Here is a 21,387-nt window from a genome sequence, read left to right as displayed (position 1 = left end):
ACGGCGACCGGCTACATGCAACAAAGAAACGAGCGCTAATGCATGCGTGCATTTGCCTGTGCAGAGCTCGCGTTGCACAGTAGCGCGAGCGGATTGCTACAGGAGGGGTCTGCTGCACACGTGCACGTGCTTTGTTACAGTAAGGGAGGGTAGAATGATACCGCTAATATTACATAACTGAAGGCTTCTAAAACTAGACTGTACCGACCTGGGCTAGTTTGTAGGATGGCTATTATTATTACAGAAATAATAATAATTATTATTATTATATATATAGGACTTAGTATGAACACTTATTAGAACTCGTGAAGATTTGTCATTTGTATCATTCATATACCTGTCTGCATGAAAACCTCTGGGTGTGACAATTTCCGTTTTTGGTCAGTAAATGACATAACATTGTTAGACCACTTTGTGTTTTAATTAGGCATCTTAAACGGGGTGTTCTGATACAGAAGCAATGGGGTGCTCTGATACAGAAGCAATGGGGTGTTCTGATACAGAAGCAATGGGGTGCTCTGATACAGAAGCAATGGGGTGCTCTGATACAGAAGCAATGGGGTGTTCTGATACAGAAGCAATGGGGTGTTCTGATACAGAAGCAATGGGGTGCTCTGATACAGAAGCAATGGGGTGTTCTGATACAGAAGCAATGGGGTGTTCTGATACAGAAGCAATGGGGTGTTCTGATACAGAAGCAATGGGGTGTTCTGATACAGAAGCAATGGGGTGTTCTGATACAGAAGCAACGGGGTGCTCTGATACAGAAGCAATGGGGTGCTCTGATACAGAAGCAATGGGGTGTTCTGATACAGAAGCAATGGGGTGCTCTGATACAGAAGCAATGGGGTGCTCTAATACATTTGCACTGTGCTAGATGTATCTGTTGACAGTGACCCTGTTACTTTGCGGTTCATTAAATCACAAAGCAATATTTGAACCATCTTGATGTGTAAGTTATTTATATATAGATATATATATATACTGCAATGGACTGGTGTCCCATCCAGGGGGTAGTCCTGCCTTGCGCCCTGTGTCTGCCAGGTCAGGCTCTGGTTCACAGCGACCCTCTATAGATTAAGCAGTTACAGATAATAGATAACAGAACCTGGATCCTCTGATTAATTGCAGACTAGACAGTTAAGCAGACACAGGTTATCTTTACATTTTTATTTGAATTACTAACACTCTAACACTGATGAAGGCACGAGCAATTACTGTTTGTATTTGGACTTCTGCCAGTTTGGAGTTTGTGCTGTTTAAGTTTTGGATAAGCTAAAAAAAAAAAAAGATAGAAGTGGACTTCTGTCAGGGTAGATTGTATAAATCATTGTCCATTTGCTTTGTCCACAGCGCGCGCGCACGCACACACACACACACACACACACACACACATATCTATATATATATATATACAGTATACATATCTATATATAAAAGCTAATAGTAACCCTAAAACAAAGAAAAGGCCATTGTTTCCACCTGCCTCCATCATTCTTCATTCTTTTAGGTGTTTCAGTTTTACAACCTCTTTGCAAAGCTGCAGGCTCCCCTCCTCTAGCTGCTTGAACTCCCCAGTTGCACAATGCAGAGCCTCTCTCACCCCAGAACTCAGAGCGGAGTCAGTGGAGACCATGCATTCCTCCCCTGCTCTCAGTGGCTTCTCTGCTCAGGGTAATGAACTTGCTTATTTTTGGGGGGGGGGGGGGGGGGGGAGAGATTGCTGCAGTGCAAGGAACAAAAGGCCTTCCCTGCTAATTATGCATGTTTCAAACACAGGCTTGTAAGTCAACAGCCACTCCCTGCATGCCAAGCGAACGGAAATGCACTGTTTCAGCTGCCCCTTGTTCACGTTTAGTGCGATGGACCGAGATTAAAAGCAGAGCAAACAATAGTGAAGCAAAAGACAGTTAGGTTAAGAATGGATCGTCGTGGGAAAGCGCTGAGAGCTGTGCTGAGTTATTTTTGGTTTCTGTGGAATTATTGTTTGGTGCCTTGTTTTCTTTCTTTCTTTCTATCTGCCTTGGCATTTCATTTCTGTGATTCACTTAAGAGTGGCCCATTTAGAAATACTCAATGGCGTACGTTTCTAAATTCATTCTATAGGGTGATGCAAAACTTTTCCCCACAGCTCTGTTCAGGTAGAGTACTTCATTTCTGCTTGCGGGCAGTTATAAATCGTTCTATTTAGAACTTGTATTTGGTACAATGCACAATGGTTGTGAAACCAATACGGTACCATATCTCAGCATTGGAAGACCCATGTGTATTACACCATACCAGTGTAGCTACCGCTCAGCACAGAGCTACTGCCATTGCAGTTCCCTGCAGCATTGCAACATTGAATACAGGGGGGCAGTAAGTCTGGATTAGGTGACACGTTTAAAATCACAGTTTAGCGTTAGTCAAGGGGGCTGTGAGTTGCTTGGCATTGTGTTTCTTTGTAGAAGACTCCTTTGGGGCAGTTCTGGCACTGTGTCAGCGCACTGTGTTTGCTAACCGGTTAGTGCAGCGGGCCGCGAGAGACTTGCATGGGATAAACACAAATGGCACCAGCAGCAGCCTTGTTCAGAGTGTCTCTGATCGCAGGTATTCATTATAAACTGGGCTGCTGGCAGGGCTGAAAATGAGCAAACGCCAGGATGCTTAAAATGTGCTATGAAAGATCCTGATGGGCTCACTTGAAATGCAGGGACCCAGGGACTTTACAACCCCCACATACTGGTATCATTTACATACCATCTGTTACTATTATTATTAGAGTTAGTATTAGCAATATTATCGTTATTACAACTAGTTATGATATTATTATTATTATTATTATTATTGTTTAAGTAATTATTTTATTAATACAGAGTTTTATTATTCTCATTATTTGATTAGATTGTCATTTTCACAGTCAGTGCTACCATTTTTATTTTCTTCCTGTTAAATGGTACTGCAGTGATATGAACAACCATACATGAAAATCAGTCAATTTCAATTCCTTCTGCAAAGCGATCACCCATTGGTGGCATGCTGACTGCTGACACTTTCATATTGTTACACAACAATGGTATTGCAGCCAACGCTGTGAATCAATACACACTGCTGAGCAAATCCATTGTCAGCAGTGCCTGGACCTGTTTCTGGTTCTGCTTCAGGGTAACTTCAGGGGAATACACTAAGGGTTATAATGAGATCTCAGTGGGTTATTGATTGTTCTGTAAGCTTCTTAAACTGTAATATCTCTTGCTGTCCTGAAAACTGCAAAGCTATCCTTGCATAACCAGCTTTACTTCAGTAGAAGGAAAGTACGCAGAATAATACCGGCTTCACTTACACAAGGTTTTTTGTTAACATTCGGATGGTCATTTGGCCGAAATCAACCTAGCAAGCGAGCTATTCAGTTAGTTAGCAGAGGGTCTGTTTGAATTTGGGTGGCCTTGGTGCTTAATCATAGTTCAAACAGCAGCTAAGGAACGTTGTTTCTGTGTTTGAGGATTTTGGTGGCCTCTCTAATCAAACTTGAGGTGTGGAGGCTGAACTGTGTCTTCACCCCTAAGAGAAAGGGCGCTTCCTCAGGTCCAGGGCAGGCTTGTGGCATGGAGACTGAACGACTGTAACTGTCCTCCTCGCTGTGAGACTGAACCACACATCACAGTTCAATATTTGAGGCAATCAATGCTTGTGCAGCTAAGAATAATTAGTAATTCGGTTTGTTGTGCTGCCCTTGCTAGTCTGAAAATGGCCAAAACCATACGTTCATTAGTATGGTTCTGAGTTTCAGAGCACTGCCTGCATGGCAGATGAAGGGTTAATGAATAGCCGATGGAGCAGAGAAAGACTGCCGTCTAGACACAATTGATCCTTTGTGCACCGTCTGAAAAGCAGAACTGAAGTCTCTTCCACCCTTTTCTCTTGAGCTATAGGGCCCTAATCAGACTCGAAGGTGGTATTGCAGAGCAAACAAGCAAATAAAGCTCCCCCCCATCACTCAACGCATAGAATATGAGGTTTATTTTTACAGTGTGTTAATTTCAGCCTCTGCTGTAGTTGGCAGTGCTTTGAGCTCCAAGGGAGACATTATTTGATTCGCTGTAATCATTCCTGTACTGCACAGCTCCAGTAATAACTTCCAGAGGAGCGTTATAACCCAGCTTAGCCCTCACACCATTAGCACTGATCCCCCTCTTGCTGTACGTGGAGTAAATGTGACCTACAGCACAGAAAGTGATACTAGGAAGCAGTAGCGAAATTTGGTCAATTATGTTGTTTCCCCGTTTTATGATATGTGGAAGATTCAGAGGGGTGCTCGGCTTCTGTTGTTACAGTATTGAGCTGGATCGCGGTTCTGTAAATGCGGTGTTCTGTTTTTTTTTTTTTTTTTTTTGCTTCCAGGGGAATGTCATATTATCGGGGTTGTGTGTTCTGATTTACCTTTACAACTGTGTTGGTTCCAGCTGTTATGGACTTTCAATTTATTTATTTTTGCTTGTTAGACAGCTGACACACGACCAGTAAAGCACATGCAGCATTGATTACGAATCCTTTGCATTCCCTCTGCAGATTATGTTTACTTTGAGAACTCTTCCAGCAACCCGTATTTAGTGAGACGAATAGAAGAGCTGAATAAGGTAAGAAGAATGAAGTTATTTTCGCTACTTTTGAGCTTCATTTTCACTGCAAAAAACGTTGTGAAACCTACAAGTTATTTTAACTGAAGTGTCCGCTTTGATATTGTTTCTGCATCAGTTATACAAGTTGACGACTGTATTTTTGCTCTTTTACCCCCATGCTTATAATATGCATTTACCATAGTTTACCACGTTTATTAATATGCTTTACCATAGCTTGTTTACCACGTTTATTAATATGCTTTACCATAGCTTGCTACTGTTTACAATGCTTACCTATGATGTACCATGCTTTCACTGTGCTTTATTACACTTTGCTGTGCTTTCACTGTGGGGAATGTTTATAAGGAGTTTCCTTAAGTGCGTAAAATATCCAGGTCATTCAGCTGGGATTCATTAGAAATTTGTGTTACCAAAGTTTCCTGTAGTAATGCATAATAAAGCATAGCGTAACAAGGTAAAGCATAGGTAAGCATTATAAAGCCCAGTTAGGCATAGCAAAGCACATTAAAATGTCTGACAAACCTATGATAAATGCATAGTATAACCATGGGAAAGACTGCAACATTACCATGGCAAACTTTTACAAGGGATGGGTAGACTGGTCAAAGTGAAGTGCCCAGGCAGATGCAGTTTTTCATTATATTTGGATGGGGAATGCATGTCGCTAACAGGCCTGTTTTTCTCGTGCTCGTTTGCAGACTGCAAATGGAAACGTGGAAGCCAAAGTGGTCTGTTTCTACAGGAGACGGGATATCCCCAGCAACCTCATTGCACTGGCTGACAAACACTCAAGTGAGTCTCATTCTCTTACTGACTTCTACCTCCCTGCGTCGCACTCTGCACTACACCTTGGCAAAGCAATGCAGTCTGAGGGACATTTGATAAAGTCAATCAGTCAATCAACCAATCAACCAATCAGTCAACAAGTAAATCAACCAACCAATCACTCACTCAATCAATTACTCAATCACTCAATAACTCAATTAATCACAACCTTTATTTAGCCAGATTAGTCAATTGAGAACAAACTCTCAATTACAGCGATGACCACAGCACACAAAGTAAAGCACAAGAAATCAATCATAAAACATGCAACTCAGCAGCAGCTTAGCAGGTACAGATGCCAGTCAGCAATGAGCTGACCCTACGGCTGAAAGCAACCGTTCTAAAGGGAACATTTTTAAACCCTGGCACCGTTGTTGAACATGGTAGCTTTGGTTGCGACGTACAAATTCCAGTTTTAACAATGAATAGGAGCTGAACACTGTTTAGCTGTGGTGCCACATGTTGTGTATCTGAGATGATCATATTTTAATAAGGCTTTTTTTTTAAACATGTTGCGCACGTCTAGATTGTGGCTGTGTGTTTGGCGATCAGAAGCTCTCCAACGCTGCAAGTTAGCAGTAATATAAGATGAAGAGGGCTTGCCTCTTTCCATCGGGATCCAACGTTATATCCTGCCCGCTTGTTTTGTTTACAGTGAGCTCTAACGCAATTGGCTGGAGCGCACGTGATGTATGTCCCTTGCATTGTGATTGGGTCGTGCCTCTTGAGCCTAAACCAATCACACGGCTAAACGGAACCCTCCAATTCCGAGAGAGGTTTCCTTAGCACTTCAGATCCATAAAGCAGCATGCAGCCAAAGGGAGCTTTCAACACCAGACAAGATTGCAACTCGGGCGTAGCTCAGAGCAGACACAGTGTTTCCAGTCTCCTGTGTGTCAGTGCCAAGCTCTAGAGGGCAGTGGGAGGGAGAGATGCACTCATTTACGTTCGGGAACCTCTTGGCACACCGGGAAGCGAGCCAGACATGAGCACAGGGCACTGGGTCGGCATGCTTCTCTCTGCAAGCGCTGCTCCCTCACTCGCTGACAGTCTACAGCTCTGGCCAAAAGTTTTGCCTCACCCTCTAGAATTTTTGTATTGAGACATAATAATAAAAAAAACTATTTGTACATAATTTAGATCTTTCATTTAACATTGTGTAATCAAAGAAGCTACAAAACGATACCGCAAAAGTCTATAGGAAGCTGTAATAGTAGTACAGTAGTAATTTCATGTTAGATTTCGAAATGTCACATTTTTTTCAGTTGTCAATGAAGTGTATGGGCAAACTACAAAGCGGTGTGTATTTCATTATGTGTTCAAGTAATGTTATTCAGTGGGTTTCATTCGACTTTATGAAGCAGAGTGAGTTCATTCTATAGGGCAATGCAACGCTCTGGGCCGTAGCTGTACAGCACCTAACACTGTTACCCTTGGCTTTGTGTTTGGATTACAGAGGAGCTGGAAGAGGAGATTGAAGGGGAGAGTTTGCAGCAGCTGACTGAGAGACAGATACATCAGCTGAAGCACAGAGAGCTCTTCCTGTCCAGGCAGCTGGAGTCACTACCAGCCACCCACATACGGTAACCACACAGTGCGCTGTTCAACCTTCAGCCACCCCTGCTGGGTTATAGTGCCAAAATACTCTACCAGCAGCCTCATACCATTGTAGCTGCCATTTTGCTACCTACTGTGCTATTGCCCCTTTGTCACGTATCCATTGCTTTGCCATTGTGGCATCATCATCTGTCCATTGAAGATTGTTTTTCATCTCGCACTCCAGTGCATTCTGGTAAGCGTAGTCCTACTGTGAAAGGTACCCGAGGCAGGTAAAAGCTACCAGAATGCATTGCAATGTGGATTGAAAAGCCTGAACTGTCCTAGTGTACATGGAGTCATGGTAACCCTATGTTAAAGTGATAATTCACAAAGTTTTGAATGTTACATGCTGAAAAACTCTTGCAAGCTTTAACACGCGTTACATTTTCTCTTTCCCACAGCGGGAAATGTTGCGTCACTCTGCTGAATGAAACAGAAGCACTCTTTTCCTACCTAGACAAGGAGGTACGACTCTCCTTGTTTATTTTCTCTTTGGCTGGGGTGAAGTCCATCTATCCTTCTATCCATACATCACATACTAGTGTGAAACCAGATGGGCTCCACTCACTAACACAGAAAGTAGTGGGTAGAGGCAGTCTAAATCTGTGTGAATATATGCACAAATAATGCAGAAAACAAGCAAACATAATCATCTCAAACAATGCATGCTTCCAATTTAATATATCAATCATTTTTATCTGTAAAATCATTAGAAGCTGTCAAGCAAAAAACATCACGTCACTTCTTATTGGGCCACATTTCCAAAGCCTCAACTCCAGTCTTTAATTAACTCCTGCTTTTTAAGAGACAAAAACATTTGTTAATTTAATAAAAACTAGAACCAAACAACTAAGCCTTGCAGGTCACCTTGGCAGAAAATCCGTTATCTGCCTCTAGTAATGGGGAGAGAACTAAGAAAGAATTTGAGAGCGTGGTTTCCAAAAGTTACCTTTCTTTAACTGCCTGCACTAGAGATATTCCCTGTAAGCTACCGGACTTGAAAGGTTCGCAAAACGACTAAAGAAATTAACCAAAGAGCTGTGTAAATACAATGTGCAGCAGACGCACGGCATTAGACAAGACAGTTTGAACTCCCCAGACAGCAGCCAGTCAGTCCAGCTGAAAGCTGGTTACTCAGTAGGGGCATCTCTACCTTGCTGCTACACCCTCTCTTGTTGATTTATAGCAAATTGGAAACGACAGGTAACAGGGAGCAAGCCTTTTATCGCTGAAGGACAGGCTCGATCTGTCACGGTGTGTTTTGCCTGAAACAAGCTAGCTTCTAGTTTCCTATGCTGAGTTTTCTTTTTTTCTTTTTCCACAGACCAGATGTTTGATTTTGCTGCAGTGGTAGTAGAATAGTGTGCCTGTGCAGGTCCGCAACGTGCAGTTTTGAAAGAACCACAGCAAGCATTTCATTTTGAATCCTGTCATGGCAGGTTAAAAACATTTCTTTCAGGCAGTTCTGCAATTCCTCAGGTCACCAGGAGAACTGAATTATCCCCACCCCTTCCGTGTCTGGTTAACCGGGTGCTTCCTCTGTCGATTGACATGCTTTGCAGCCAATCAACATGATCCCCTCAAGACAATGCTGAAATGAATATTCTTTTGTCCTCCAGGATGGTTTCTTCTACTGCCTGGTCTATGATCCTCAACAGAAGACACTGTTGGCGGACAAGGGCGAGATCCAAATTGGGCCGCGATTCCAGGCCGATATCACAGACCTCCTGAAAGAAGGTGAGCAGAGTTCGAAACCCTGTCAAGTCTGATCTGTTCTCGGTGAAAGGAGCCCTAATCAATGCTTTTAAAAAATGGATCAGTCATTTCCTTTGTCCTGATTCGTCATCCAATCGCTGGTAAACTAGGTTTAATGTTTGTGCCACATCAATCTGCTTTAAAATATATGACGAATCGCCAGTCCGTTTTCTAATACTGGTTATTGTGCTGTGATTTTTGGTTCAGAGATTGTTTTTTAATTGGGGGAGTATTCCAGCGCTGGGTTCTGGTTCCTTCTCTGTGTGGTCTCATTGCATCTAGACCACTGACTTCAACACACATGTGATTCGTAGTTTTCAAGAAGCAACAGTCACTTTTCATGTATTATGTTGTCTGAAATATATTCCAAAAGTCTAAAAAAAAAAAAAATACTGAAAACAAACAATCTTCAACACAAGCTGACCTGACCTGAGTTTTTTAGTCTGCAATTGCCCCACCTTCCTGAATCATAGACAGGCTGGCATAGTCTGGATTCTGGTTTCCATGGAAGCAGAGGCCGTACCAGATACGCTTAATTTTCCTGCATAATGTGTTGCCATTAAGAAGAGCTGCTGGAGCAGCCCTTTAAAAATAAAACAAACAGTTCAGCGTGTTAGTGCTAATCGTTGTTCTTTTGTTTTCGTAAATTGCCACCCATGTTGTCGGTGTGTTATAAGGAGGCTGTGTGGTCCAGTAGTTGAAGAAACGGGCTTGTAACCAGCAGGTCCCCGGTTCAAATCCCAGCTCAGCCCTGACTCACTGTGTATGACCCTGAGCAAGTCACTTCACCTCCTTGTGCTGCGTCTTTCAGGTGTGACGTTGTTGTAAGTGACTCTGCAGCTGATGCATAGTTCACACACCCTAGTCTCGTATCTTGTAATGCGCTGTGTGATGGTGGTCCACTATGAAAGGCGCTATGTAAAAAAAAAAAAAATAAATAAGATTATTATAAATATTGGAGAGGCTTTTATTACATGTTTTTTGCATATGAAAAAAAACTAAACATTTTTGGCACGAATATCAAAGTCCACTAAAAATACATGCTTCCTTTATTGCAACAGGTTGCCAAAATTTCTGGAGCAATTTTAGTGTAGCATTATTTAAATTACTGTGCACTTAACGATTTTTTTTTTCATTAGGTCCATTTATTCACACCCCCAAAAGACAAAACCAAATATTTCTTATCCTGTTCTGATAGTTGTTATAAAATATAAATGAGTTGTAGTGTTGCAGCCTTGTTCACAAAAACTTAGAGTTGTAAGGAATGTTTTGTTGTATTTAATTAAACCATCAAACCTTTTTTTAAAACGTCTGACAGGGTTAGAAGCTATTAATATACTTGAGTCTTATAAATTCAATTAAAAAAAAAAAAATAATTGAAAAGGTTTTGAAAAGCTGTCGATTTTTCGTTTCAGGTGAAAGCGACGATAGGGATCAGACAGAACTGGAAACAAAGATCTGGGACCCGGAAAGTCCATTAACTGATCAGCAGATAGACCAGTTCCTGGTTATTACACGGTAAGCGATGATGAAGAGGCCTCCTTTTCCAGAAGAGACCAATCCCTCATCAATGGACCATATTCTTGGAGATACATAATACACATGGAATTTACTGTGTAATGTAGTGCATGGGCAGTTTCCTGTGTGTGTGTATGCGAAAGACTAGCTGTGTAACTCTTGAGACACTTGTGTGAAGTTGGCCATCATATCTGGGGAATGACCTAGCCAAGAAAAAAATAGTTTAAGGGCTTTCCAACAAAATGCAACAAAGTAATTCACCTAAAAAACAACTAAGAAATAAGAAAGACACTAGCTGAAAAATATTTGTCTTCTTGACTTTGCGTCTTTCATATATCCTCTTGTATACTAGAAGAGAACTTTTTATCCATCCCCTTATGTTTGCCATGTATTAAAGGGTGATAAACACTGATTGGACCCCTGTGTCTCTGTCTCTCTTTGTCTCTCTGTGTGTCTCCCAGCTCTGTTGGTACCTTTGCCCGTGCACTAGACTGCAGCAGCTCCATCAGACAGCCCAGTCTGCACATGAGCGCTGCGGCTGCATCAAGAGACATCACCCTGGTAAGAGACAGCCGGGAAGCCCTCCCTGAACTCAGCATGTCGGGCCACTTGCCTGCTGCTGCTGTCTAAACTTATACGCACACCGTCTGCCGGTGTACGATGGAACCCTGCAAAATTAGCCCCATCAAAACTCTCATATAATTATACAAACGAGTGCTGTCTTTATTTTAAGTCTGTTTTTGGCGGATTTAGTGACGTTTGAGAGCTTGAAAGATTTCTAGAGTGCCGATGGTATGAAATGTTTCGCGCAGATTAACATGTGCAATAAACTAACTACTTCACGTTCTGGATGGTCATTGGTTCAGTGAACCAGTAGAACAGAGATGGTGTTTTCACACCCATGGTGATGATAAAGTTCCATTTTCTAGGTGTTGAGCTTCATTGCCGGCGTGAAATTTCACTGCTCTGAATACAGGCGCGTCTAACTCGACTGTCCTGAAAATAGGACGCAGCAGGTTTTTTTGTAGCTAAAAAAGAAGGATTTACATTTTGTTCTGTCAGCCTTGATTTAGCATGTATGAAATTACATAAATACAACTTTTCAAAGAAATGTGTTTTGTACTTAATGGGTTAACAGGGCCTGTTATGAGCTTCCTGTGCTGCATGTGATGTTGTTTCTCGCTTCAGTTCCATGCTATGGACACCCTGCACCGGTGCAACTATGACATGTCATGCGCGATCACCGCCCTGGTGCCTCAGGGGGGCCCTGTGCTGTGCCGGGATGAGATGGAGGAGTGGTCCGCCTCCGAGGCAAACCTCTTCGAAGAGGCGCTGGAGAAATACGGCAAGGATTTCGCCGACATTCGACAGGACTTTGTACGCACTTCCCTCGCGGCATGCTATAAAAGATTAAAAGATTATTTTTTTTTTTTTTGGTACTTTAAGCTGTAATCTTTTATGAAATGCATATATTAAAAAAAAAACAAAAAAAAAAAACAATCAGTGTACAGCTCTGGCCAAAAGTTTTGCATCACCCTATAGAACGAACAAATTTTGCTTCATAAAGTCGAATGAAACATGCTGAACAATGTTACGTTAACGATCCTAAAATTCTAGTAAGGCAAAGATTTTGGCTATAGCTAAAGAGCCATTTAAAAAAACAAAAAAAAAAACAATGCACAAGAGCTTTTTTCATATGGATTTTTCTGTAGAAATGGACAAACATGTAACCTTGCTATTCACATGTGTCCATTTGCAGCTACCTTGGAAATCCTTAACCAGTATTGTAGAATATTACTACATGTGGAAGATCACTGACAGATACGTGCAACAGGTATGTATGCCACATTGTATCCGGGGCATGGGGTGTCCATTTTGGGGGGCTTATTTTACCCCACACGGACCTGTGCTTACTCTGTCTTGTTATCTCTGAAAAGATAATCTAATGCATGTGTAGCGATCTGAGTTCCCGCAGGCAGGCGCCTCACACAGGGCGAGGCAATCCACACACAGGCGGAGGGCGGGCGCGAACCTGGGACCTCTCGCGCTGAAGCGCCGATACCACTGTACAAAAGAGCCGGCTCCTTTGCAAGGAGCGTATATCGGGCTTATGTCTTTGTGTGACGTCACCTACCAGCCCTGCTGCTGCCTACCCTCGTGCACGCTACACATGCATAATATTTTTTAATGAACAACCGAGGGCCGCAGATTGAACAGTGCCCCAATTATCTTTGTATAACAATGCAGGACAAACTGGTCATACATTCAGAACTTGTCACAACATTCAATGTAATACCACTGTTGTCGAAATCCCCTTTTCTGGGTAAATGGAAGAACTCACGTAATGTGTAAAGTTGTGCTAAATATGTACCACAAGATTTATTTTTAACTTGATCTAAGTTGGCCAGCGCTCCAAATAAGCTGCGAGTGTTTTACTCCTTGAAAAAAATATGAATTTGATATTTCAAGTTAAAGCACAGCAAAGAATATGAATAGCAGTTTCGCTGCGCAGCTTGAGTTTGTAAGTTATCAAGCTTCTTGTACTTTGCTGGCTCCTGGCGTCTCAATGGTCAATTGTGAATATCCTGCAAGCGATAGCTAGAGAATAAATCATAGAAATGCAGGGATAACTAATTATAGCCTGCCTGGGAATTGCCAGAAATGCATAACCGATAAGTCCAGGTTTGGCGGAGCTATTAAACCCGATATCCTGGGGAGCGCTTGTCCGATTTGGATGAAGTTCCTGCGCCACGTGCTGAGAACGCAGGTCATAATTCGTGAACTGCTTTTTCCTGGTGCAGACCTACTGTCTCTAATATGTTATTAATATCCATATGTATGTTATTGACATGCCATGTTTTATGATCACAATCTGTTTAGAAACGTTTAAAAGCGGCCGAAGCAGAAAGCAGACTGAAGCAAGTTTATATCCCAAACTAGTAAGTGCAAGTCTCTCCCATAAGGATCAGTTTTATTCATCTACAGTAGTGTGACAATTTAATAGAACACGTCTACATTTGTCATTTTATATTAACTACCTGCATGAAAACCTCTGGGTGTGAGAATTTCAGTTTTCGGTCAGGAATCAATGATATAGAAACAATAAGCACTCGTATTTTCATGTTAGACCTGACTGTGCTTTAATTAGGCATCTTAAACAACTTCTATAAAGTTGGATAGACTTTATAGACTACCTCTGTAGTCTGGCCGGGCGCCTGCGGGATTGCCTGTAAGCTGCCCAGAGCTGCGTTGTCCTCCGACGCTGTATCTCTGGGTTGGCTAAATGGCGGGCCTGGAGTGTGTAAAGAAGCGGTCGGCTGACGGCACGCTCTTCGGGGGACAGCATGTGTTCTTCTTCGCCACTCCCGAGTCAGCGCAGGGGTGGTAGCGGTGAGCTGAGCCTAAAAATACAACTGGACATTTCAAATTGGGAGAAAAAACACTGGATAAAATCAATTGGTGACTACTAAATTAAAAAAAAATAAAAATAAATAAAAGTAACTCCTATTTTTTTAATTCAACAGTGATGCACAAAGCCAAAACAAACAACTGGAGATTGCTTCCAGGACCATCGATTGATTACACAACTTAGCTATTTGATTTTCGTTTGGTGATGTCGAGAAATGTTTCCCCCCCCCTTTTCAAAAAGATAGGAGTTAATTAGAGAATGTAGGAAACCCTTTGAAATTATACACCTTCGCAAGCAAAGGATGGAAGTTCATAGTTTTTTTTTTTTTTTTTTTTTTAATAAAGCAATAAACCCAACCCAAACCAGCTCGATATGAACAATGTGAAGACAGACCTGGTGAATGGGTCAGGGTCTCAGGGCCAGAACAGCAGCGATGGCCAGGCCTGTGAAAGCTGTTACTGTGAGTAGCCCCATATAGCCAGCACACAACCCCCCCCCCCCCCCCCCCCAAAAAAAAAACTGCTTTTATTTTATATGGAAAGACTATTTCTTTTGGCCACCCATGTCTGATATTATTGCTATTTTTGTGTGTAGCTACCCAGTGCTCTCAGTGGTACTCCTGGGGTCCTCCCAGCATGCAATGCAGGTTGTGTTCCAACTGTTGGAATTACTGGAAGAAGTACGGTGGCCTGAAGATGTCAACAAGACTGGAGGGTGAGAGGCTGGGGCCCAGTAGGAACAGCATGGTTAGTAAAAGGGGTGGACAGGAAATTTATTTGACTGTCCATCCAGCAGTGAATGATTGAGGGACTCTGCTCTATGAGGTTATAGCTAGAGAAGTTGCTGTTGTTGTTCCACTACCTGTGTAAACGAGTCCACTTTAGCACATGTTTTTGAGAGTATCTGGGGATTCATGGTGGAACCTGCGCGGACTGTAAGTTAATTTGTCTGATTAATATTAATCTGGTTTATTTCTTAAATGTGATTCGTAATTATATTTTGACATGCTTGGTTGACCTCACAACACTGCTAGCTCTGATTGCAGGTGAACTAACATGCCGGTCGTTTCTGTACCAGAGCCCCTTTGGATACTGGGTAAAGAACGCCAACCCCAAATACACACTGAAAACCAAGCAGGCCTTCTACCTCCAGACTACCACGCTGACCAGAATCGCCCGCCAGCTGTGCCTGGCCCTCCTGCAGCCTCGCCGGGCAGCTCGGAGGCCCTTTGTACCCGTCAACAGCGCAGAGATCAAAGCACAGCGTGAGCACACTTAAGTCTGTAGAGTCACTTCCCAGTTTTACCAATTTTTCCCCCCTGTGGTTCTGCTCTGCGTTTGCCTCGGGTTACCGTATGACTCCATGCACACTAGGACAGTTCGGGACAGTTCAGGCTCACGTCGCAGTGCATTCTGGTACGTTTTACCTGTCTCGGGTACCTTTCACAGCAGGACTACACTTACCAGAATGCACTGAGGTGTGAGTCGAAAAGAAGTCGTACGAGTTGAGTCATACGGTTACCATACATTTGCTATGACCACCACTGGTGTAGATGCTTAATGACGTCAGTCAATTCAATAGAGGAACTGTGATATCTGGTGGACGGTGTTCTGTACCTTTAAAAGACTGGTCCTCTTTTGAAACAGGCTCGGCAATGCTACCTGACGAAGCCAAGCAGTTAGTCAAAATGAGGCCGATGGTGAGGAAGCCCTTGGAAACGATTGTGAAATACATGGGTCAGTGTTCAGTGCACTTTTAATAATTGACTGTGTGATTTTACTAGCAGGATCCCCCAGAGAAATGTATCCCCTTTGGTCACATTTTTTTTTTTTTTTAACTATTTCTTTTGAAATGTTAAAGCACTTTGTGTCAGAAAACATTATAAAATAGATACATATATTATTTAGAGTAATTGTAGTGGTTCTGAAAGGTAGAGCGTTGTACTCCCCCATGTCTTGCTACAACCTCGTATGTAATGTAGCTGGAATTTTTCTTTTCATTGTTAACATGCATGATAAGGTTTTACAGTTAGAACTTTAAATCTGTTTCAAAGTCCGCTAAATCACTGCAGGCAGAGCGATTTAAAAAAAAAAAAAAAAAAAAAAAAAAAACCAAAAAGTGCTTTGGCTTTTCTTACACTAGCAGGGCACTAGAGCGGACATTTTGAAAAGAGCTTTGAACCAGACTTCGGAGTTTCTTTTTAACATGGTACAATTACGCACACAGTGACTGAAGGCCATGTAAAAAGTGTGCTAATCAAGGTTTAAAAATACGTATTCTTAAACCTTATTAGCACTGGCAACATTATCACTGATCTTTCTTTGTTTTGCTGTATGCATTTAGACCGCTGGTAATACTGCAGTATGCTAACTGAGCTGTTTGTCTAACTTTAAAGACTCTTTTAAGGAACGTTTTGTTAAGGAATGTCTTTGTAAAGCATCTTTTGAAGAATTAAAAATAAACCCTGTTTATCCTAAGGGAATGTTTATAAATACTCTTCAACAAAGACGTTCTTTAAAAGAGCTGGCACTGGTGCAAAACGAGGGGCCAGTTGAGAGAATGTGAATACAGAGTTCCTAATTTACATCAGCCAAAAGGAAAGTGTGTAGTACTAACATGGAATAACTAATGACATAGATACAGTGTCCCTACACTGAGTCTGCAGTAAGTACACTGTGTCTTACAGAGCTGCACCCCTATGTCAAGCCGGTCAAATCTACCGTGAGCCTTATTTCCCACAAGGGCAGTGCCAGCGTGGCAAAAGTGACCCCGGTCATCAGTCTCGGCTCCACCACCATCCTGGGCAAGCGCAGCTACGAGCAACACAACGGAGCTGAAGGTCACTGTCTCGGTATGTGCCCATTGCCACCTGGGATTGCTAGACTGTGCATCAGGTACCACCCCAGAACAACTGACAGCACAGCTAATAGCAGGTTCAGGTCCCATTCAGAACAAACACTTTAAAATAAGTCGTAAATTCCTCATGAATTCCGTCTGGAATGCCACGAGGAATAAAACCTGAATATCTTCTGCACTTCAGAGTTCTGAAGTAATTAATTTTTTAATTCAGCTCTGGTTTCTTCATGAGGATTGAATTACCTGGATTCTTTCCCTGTTTGTAACAAATGACGTTGCTCACACACCACAGAGTTTCAAATGGGTTTTCTTGTTGTTTGTCTGCCAGGAAATATGAAGAAAAGGCTACTGATGCCATCTAGAGGTAAGGAACCCCAATTGCATTTCATCCTCCTGTCTGGTGTTGCTTTTTAAATGATAAGGCTTGAAATGGCCTAGCTCCATCTTATTTAAATGATCTTTTAACGCAGATGCCCACTCCCATTACTGGATGCCTGGTAACTTACTATTTCCAAGATTCAGAAAAAGAACCCATACAGTAGAGCACTCAGCTATAACGCCCCTAAATAAAGGAACCAGCTGAGATCTATAAGGGGGGCATCATCTGTTGCTGCTTTTAAAACTAGATTTAAAACAGATTTGTGTAATCTCTCTTGTATATCTTCAGTGTTCAGTTCAGTTCAGTGTTCCTTACTTATTTAATTAACATGCTTTCGTTAACCTTTCTCTTCTCTTCAAGGTTTGCCAAACCACAGTCAAGGGCTACAGCTTGTGAGTACTTTGTTGTATTTCCTCAGTCAGTCTGGGATCAGAAACACTTGGATAATTCTTGGAACCTCGTTAAAATAGACGTCATCTTGGTCATCGTTTAGCCGATACATTCCGAGTTATATATCTGATCATTCCCAGATACTCTGGATCCAGACTATTCCATGCTAAACGTTTCTCCAAGGTTTTTTGATAATTAAGTGAAAGGCTGTACTGTATTTACCTGTGAGATTCTGAGATGCAGCCTGGTAGGGTCCCCTCTCCTGACTGGACTGCTCTCTCTCTCTCTCCCCTCTCCCTCAGGCCAGCCTCGATAAGAGTTACCTACTCAATGGAAAACCCTATGAGAGACCCCAGCGAATAATAAAGCACGGCTCTCTACCGCCACTCAAGGACCGGAGAATGAACTGGATCGACGCTCCCGACGACGTTTTCTTCATGGCCACTGAAGACACCAGGTAGAGCTAGGGTTTGTTATTATTATTTAGTAGATACTTTTATCCAAAGTGACTTACAGAGACTAGGGGGGTGAACTATGCATCACAACTACTGCTGCAGAGTCAGTTGCAATAGGACCTCCTTTTTTTTTCAGTCTCATCCAAAGGACGGAGCACAAGGAGGTTAAGTGACTTGCTCAGGGTCACACACAGCGACTCAGTGGTTGAACCTGAATTTGAACCAGGAACCTCCTGGTAACGAGCCCCTTGCTTTAACCACTAGACCATCCTTTTAAGGCTGTGTTTTTGACACAGTTATCACAGAGTTAACGTGAAATGTGCCCGTTGTCATTCCCCATGAGAATACCCTGAAAGAGCTGTACACTTTTAATAAATTCAGTATGCGTCTGTCTCATTGATGCGATTGTTACACTACTGTAGTCGCTAATCATGTCCGTTTTTTGAATGACAATAAAACTCTTTCATCTTCTCTTTAGAAAAGTCTGCAAACTCCTGGCTTCCTTCGATGTGAAGAGAGCAGCCAGACAGCCTTACAAACAAATCTTCATCAAGCACGTTGAATCCGAGCTGGACGTCCCAGCACAGCTTCGACACCCAGCCAACGAGGAGCCCATTGTCATCGAAGACTAAACCCTCCTTCCCCCTTCGCTCACAAGCCGTGTGGATTTAGAACAAAGCAACCGCTGAGCCTGTAGCGGCCGCGGTGCGTTAGACCTGCAAAATACTGTAACGACCCCCGCCACCAGGAACGAAAACAAGGAGTTTGGTCGCCCGTATTTTAAAAATAAACTTTATAAAACAAAGGGAAAGCTGGAGCAGAACTTTGAAAACTTTGAATGGTTTTAAATCGAGACGACCACTGGGAATTGGAGATCCAACATCAAAATGGGAGTTTTGGGAATTTAAATTTTTTTTTGTACAAATTGAGTGTTTTTTCTTTTTTCATTTTTTTTTTTGGGGGGACGGGGGGACGGGGGGGACTTTGTCTGGGTGTGTGTGTTTTCACAGAAGGTGGTTTTGCTGGATTCATCATATGTTTGTACTCCAGTGCGAGTTCATGTTGTCGAAGGAAAGAACTGGTTGCATTGAAGACATTCCTAACCTGACGCTACAAGGAGCAGCAGACGGATGTCTCTTTGGTTCATTACATCACGGACCGGCTTGAGGGGGGGGGGAAATAAAACTTTGCATGGGCTGCTGCTGAAATGTGGAGTTCAAAGATTGGAAAACTAAGACTGCAGTGATTCAGTCATTGTGAGCAGTTATGGCTTCTATTTCTCCATTTTTATTAGAAATATGCTTTTTACCTGGTTTTGAGCTTACCTGGAGAACCAGTCAGGACCAGACATCCTTTCTCATTCCAATTAAAACACGCGACTTTGGGACTTTTCAACTAACCCCAATTGAACAAAATATATATATATATAATATATATATATATATTATATATATATATTATATATATATATATATAATATATACATGTCATGTCGTGAGCGACATTGTGGGTAAAGTAAAAATTTCATTTTTCAAATAACCCGTTAATCATCATTCTTAGTAGTAAGAGAGAGATTATTTATTATTATTATTATTATTATTTTGAGCGCCCAATTATTTTACCCTTGATTCCCCACCCCCTCACTGCAGTAATTCCCCACGCGGCTGCTCAGGAGAACTGAAGGTTCAGCGGGCGTCCTCTGATCCCACGACTGAGCCATTTTCCTCTTTTACACCCAGGAACTTGGTGTGCTACCGCCCTCTGGAGGACAAGTCCTGCAAGTGTCCGCTCTAGCTCTCCTGACTGAGACTTTTTATCTGTAGCTGGGCTGGCCTGTGTTGTGTTTTCCACTCCTGGTCTTTGTTCCAACCCTGTGCTAAGTTGTTTAATTGAACCAAATAAACCTCCATCCAGACCCTGAAGATTGTTTTACCTGTTAAACCTGGAGTGGAATAGCCCTCCAGGACCGGGATTGGACCCTCCTGACCTAGACAATGCAAACCATTCAAAATGTGGAGCATTTGGTACTGGATCAACTTGCAATGCAAATACAGTATGACAGGAAGTGGCCAATATATGTGAACTAATATATATTGTATACCAAAACTTGTATCAGTCTAATCTCACAAACTAAGCAGTTAGTATCAGCATCTGGATCGAAGACACCAGCTATGAAACGGGGTAGGGAAAGGAGGAGGTGTCGCTTTCTGTCTCTCCTCCCAACCCCTAGGGGCCATCGTCCTTCGGATGAGACGTTAAACCGATGTCCAGTCTGCTTCGCGGACGCTAAAGATCCCATGGCACTCTTTCAAAGAAGAGCAGGGGTACAACCCCGGTGTCCTGGATAAATCCTAATGCAGGCACAGAACAATTTAGGCCTGGATAAAGAGCAGCTTGAAATGAGTCTGAAAATGTCACGGCGATCTTAACTAATGTATTCGACTCGTTGTTTAGTTTGACTTTGTGTGTCGTTTTCTGTTGACTTTTAAAAGACTGGCCTTTCTGGAACTCTCAAAAAAGTCTTATCTGTGAGTGCAGCTGGCACCCCAGTGTGTAACCAGCACTCTGCACCCCCTGCACCCCTGCAACGCTCGGCTGCCCTCTAGTGGAGGGAGGAAACACAGCTCAAACATGGTATTTCTTTCAGACGCCTGTAAATCAGGTTACAGTTTGAAAAGGTAACCAGGATTTGATGACTGAAACAGAAACTGATGTACAAAGTTAAGAAATGTGGAAATGTGTATGGTGAAAAAAAAACAAACAAACTGAAAAACCACAAAAGGGTTGCCACCTGAAAGGTACAAAAAAATGTGACGTCCAAACGGAAGGAGGGTGGTAAAGGTTTAAACTCTCTTTAGAATTCATCCAGTAGAAAACACTGATAATATTACTACTGTAATACTGACAACCAATTAATATTGCACCTCTGTTTTAGTAATATTGTGTCTTTATCTAAGCTGTGCTCCCGGGACACCTTCCTCAAAACCAGGATGATCCTGGGAAAATGGACAGGTGGCAACCCTAACCCACAATCAATTAAATATAAAAGGTTTGCATCCTTTCAAAATGTAACAGATCTTGGTTGCTGCTTGGTTCAAAATATGCTCCATTTGCATTGAAATACAGCGATATTCATACATGATTCAGACAGCAACCATAAGCTTCAATATCCATTGTGAAGCATGAGAAATTACAGTGGTTCAATGAATCCCATAATGGATTTCTATATTTCAGTGACGAAAGAAAAAAAAAATGTTTCCATCAAAACCTCTCAATGAGCATAAGAAGTAAAATAAATTTACCATGCATTGTTAAAAAAATACCAGTGTTATTCACCAAATGTTTCTTTTTTCTGGGGGGGGGGGAGGGGGATAAAAGAGTGAAATATTGCATTTTTTTTTCTTTTTAAGCATTAAATTAAGCCAATTTATTTTTAAAAAAAGAACACATGTTTTTGGGGGAATCGCTGTTATTAAAAAAAAAATTGTTTGAAAGAAAACTTTTGTCGAGATTTCAAAGGTGTCTGTGTACATTTTTGAAGCATTAAAAAAAAAGAAAGTGGAAAAAGCCGGTGAATTCCTA

General features: G+C 42.1%; 1 protein-coding gene across 2 annotated transcripts in view; it reads left to right on the top strand.

Moving 5' to 3' along the window:
- Positions 1 to 19,202, top strand: part of LOC121303883 (metastasis-associated protein MTA1-like) — a 20,450-nt gene extending 1,248 nt beyond the window's left edge. The window contains exons 2-20 of one of the 2 annotated variants that reach the window (XM_041234739.1): positions 4,549 to 4,616; positions 5,318 to 5,411; positions 6,901 to 7,027; positions 7,445 to 7,508; positions 8,663 to 8,780; positions 10,214 to 10,316; positions 10,778 to 10,877; positions 11,505 to 11,693; positions 12,076 to 12,150; positions 13,197 to 13,255; positions 14,070 to 14,185; positions 14,320 to 14,471; positions 14,803 to 14,989; positions 15,372 to 15,461; positions 16,412 to 16,576; positions 16,910 to 16,945; positions 17,321 to 17,352; positions 17,653 to 17,807; positions 18,284 to 19,202. In XM_041234739.1, the coding sequence (XP_041090673.1) occupies positions 4,549 to 4,616; positions 5,318 to 5,411; positions 6,901 to 7,027; positions 7,445 to 7,508; positions 8,663 to 8,780; positions 10,214 to 10,316; positions 10,778 to 10,877; positions 11,505 to 11,693; positions 12,076 to 12,150; positions 13,197 to 13,255; positions 14,070 to 14,185; positions 14,320 to 14,471; positions 14,803 to 14,989; positions 15,372 to 15,461; positions 16,412 to 16,576; positions 16,910 to 16,945; positions 17,321 to 17,352; positions 17,653 to 17,807; positions 18,284 to 18,437 (2,084 nt within the window). In that variant the 3' untranslated portion in view covers positions 18,438 to 19,202. Of the gene's footprint in view, positions 1 to 4,548; positions 4,617 to 5,317; positions 5,412 to 6,900; positions 7,028 to 7,444; positions 7,509 to 8,662; positions 8,781 to 10,213; positions 10,317 to 10,777; positions 10,878 to 11,504; positions 11,694 to 12,075; positions 12,151 to 13,196; positions 13,256 to 14,069; positions 14,186 to 14,319; positions 14,472 to 14,802; positions 14,990 to 15,371; positions 15,462 to 16,411; positions 16,577 to 16,909; positions 16,946 to 17,320; positions 17,353 to 17,652; positions 17,808 to 18,283 lie in introns of those variants that run through there. The other variant, XR_005947882.1, reaches the window with a different exon arrangement.
- Positions 19,203 to 21,387: the final 2,185 nt, after the last annotated feature.

The sequence above is a fragment of the Polyodon spathula genome, chromosome 35, assembly GCF_017654505.1.
Source record: "Polyodon spathula isolate WHYD16114869_AA chromosome 35, ASM1765450v1, whole genome shotgun sequence".
Taxonomy (NCBI): domain Eukaryota; kingdom Metazoa; phylum Chordata; class Actinopteri; order Acipenseriformes; family Polyodontidae; genus Polyodon; species Polyodon spathula.
This window is presented reverse-complemented; position numbering and strand designations above follow the sequence as displayed.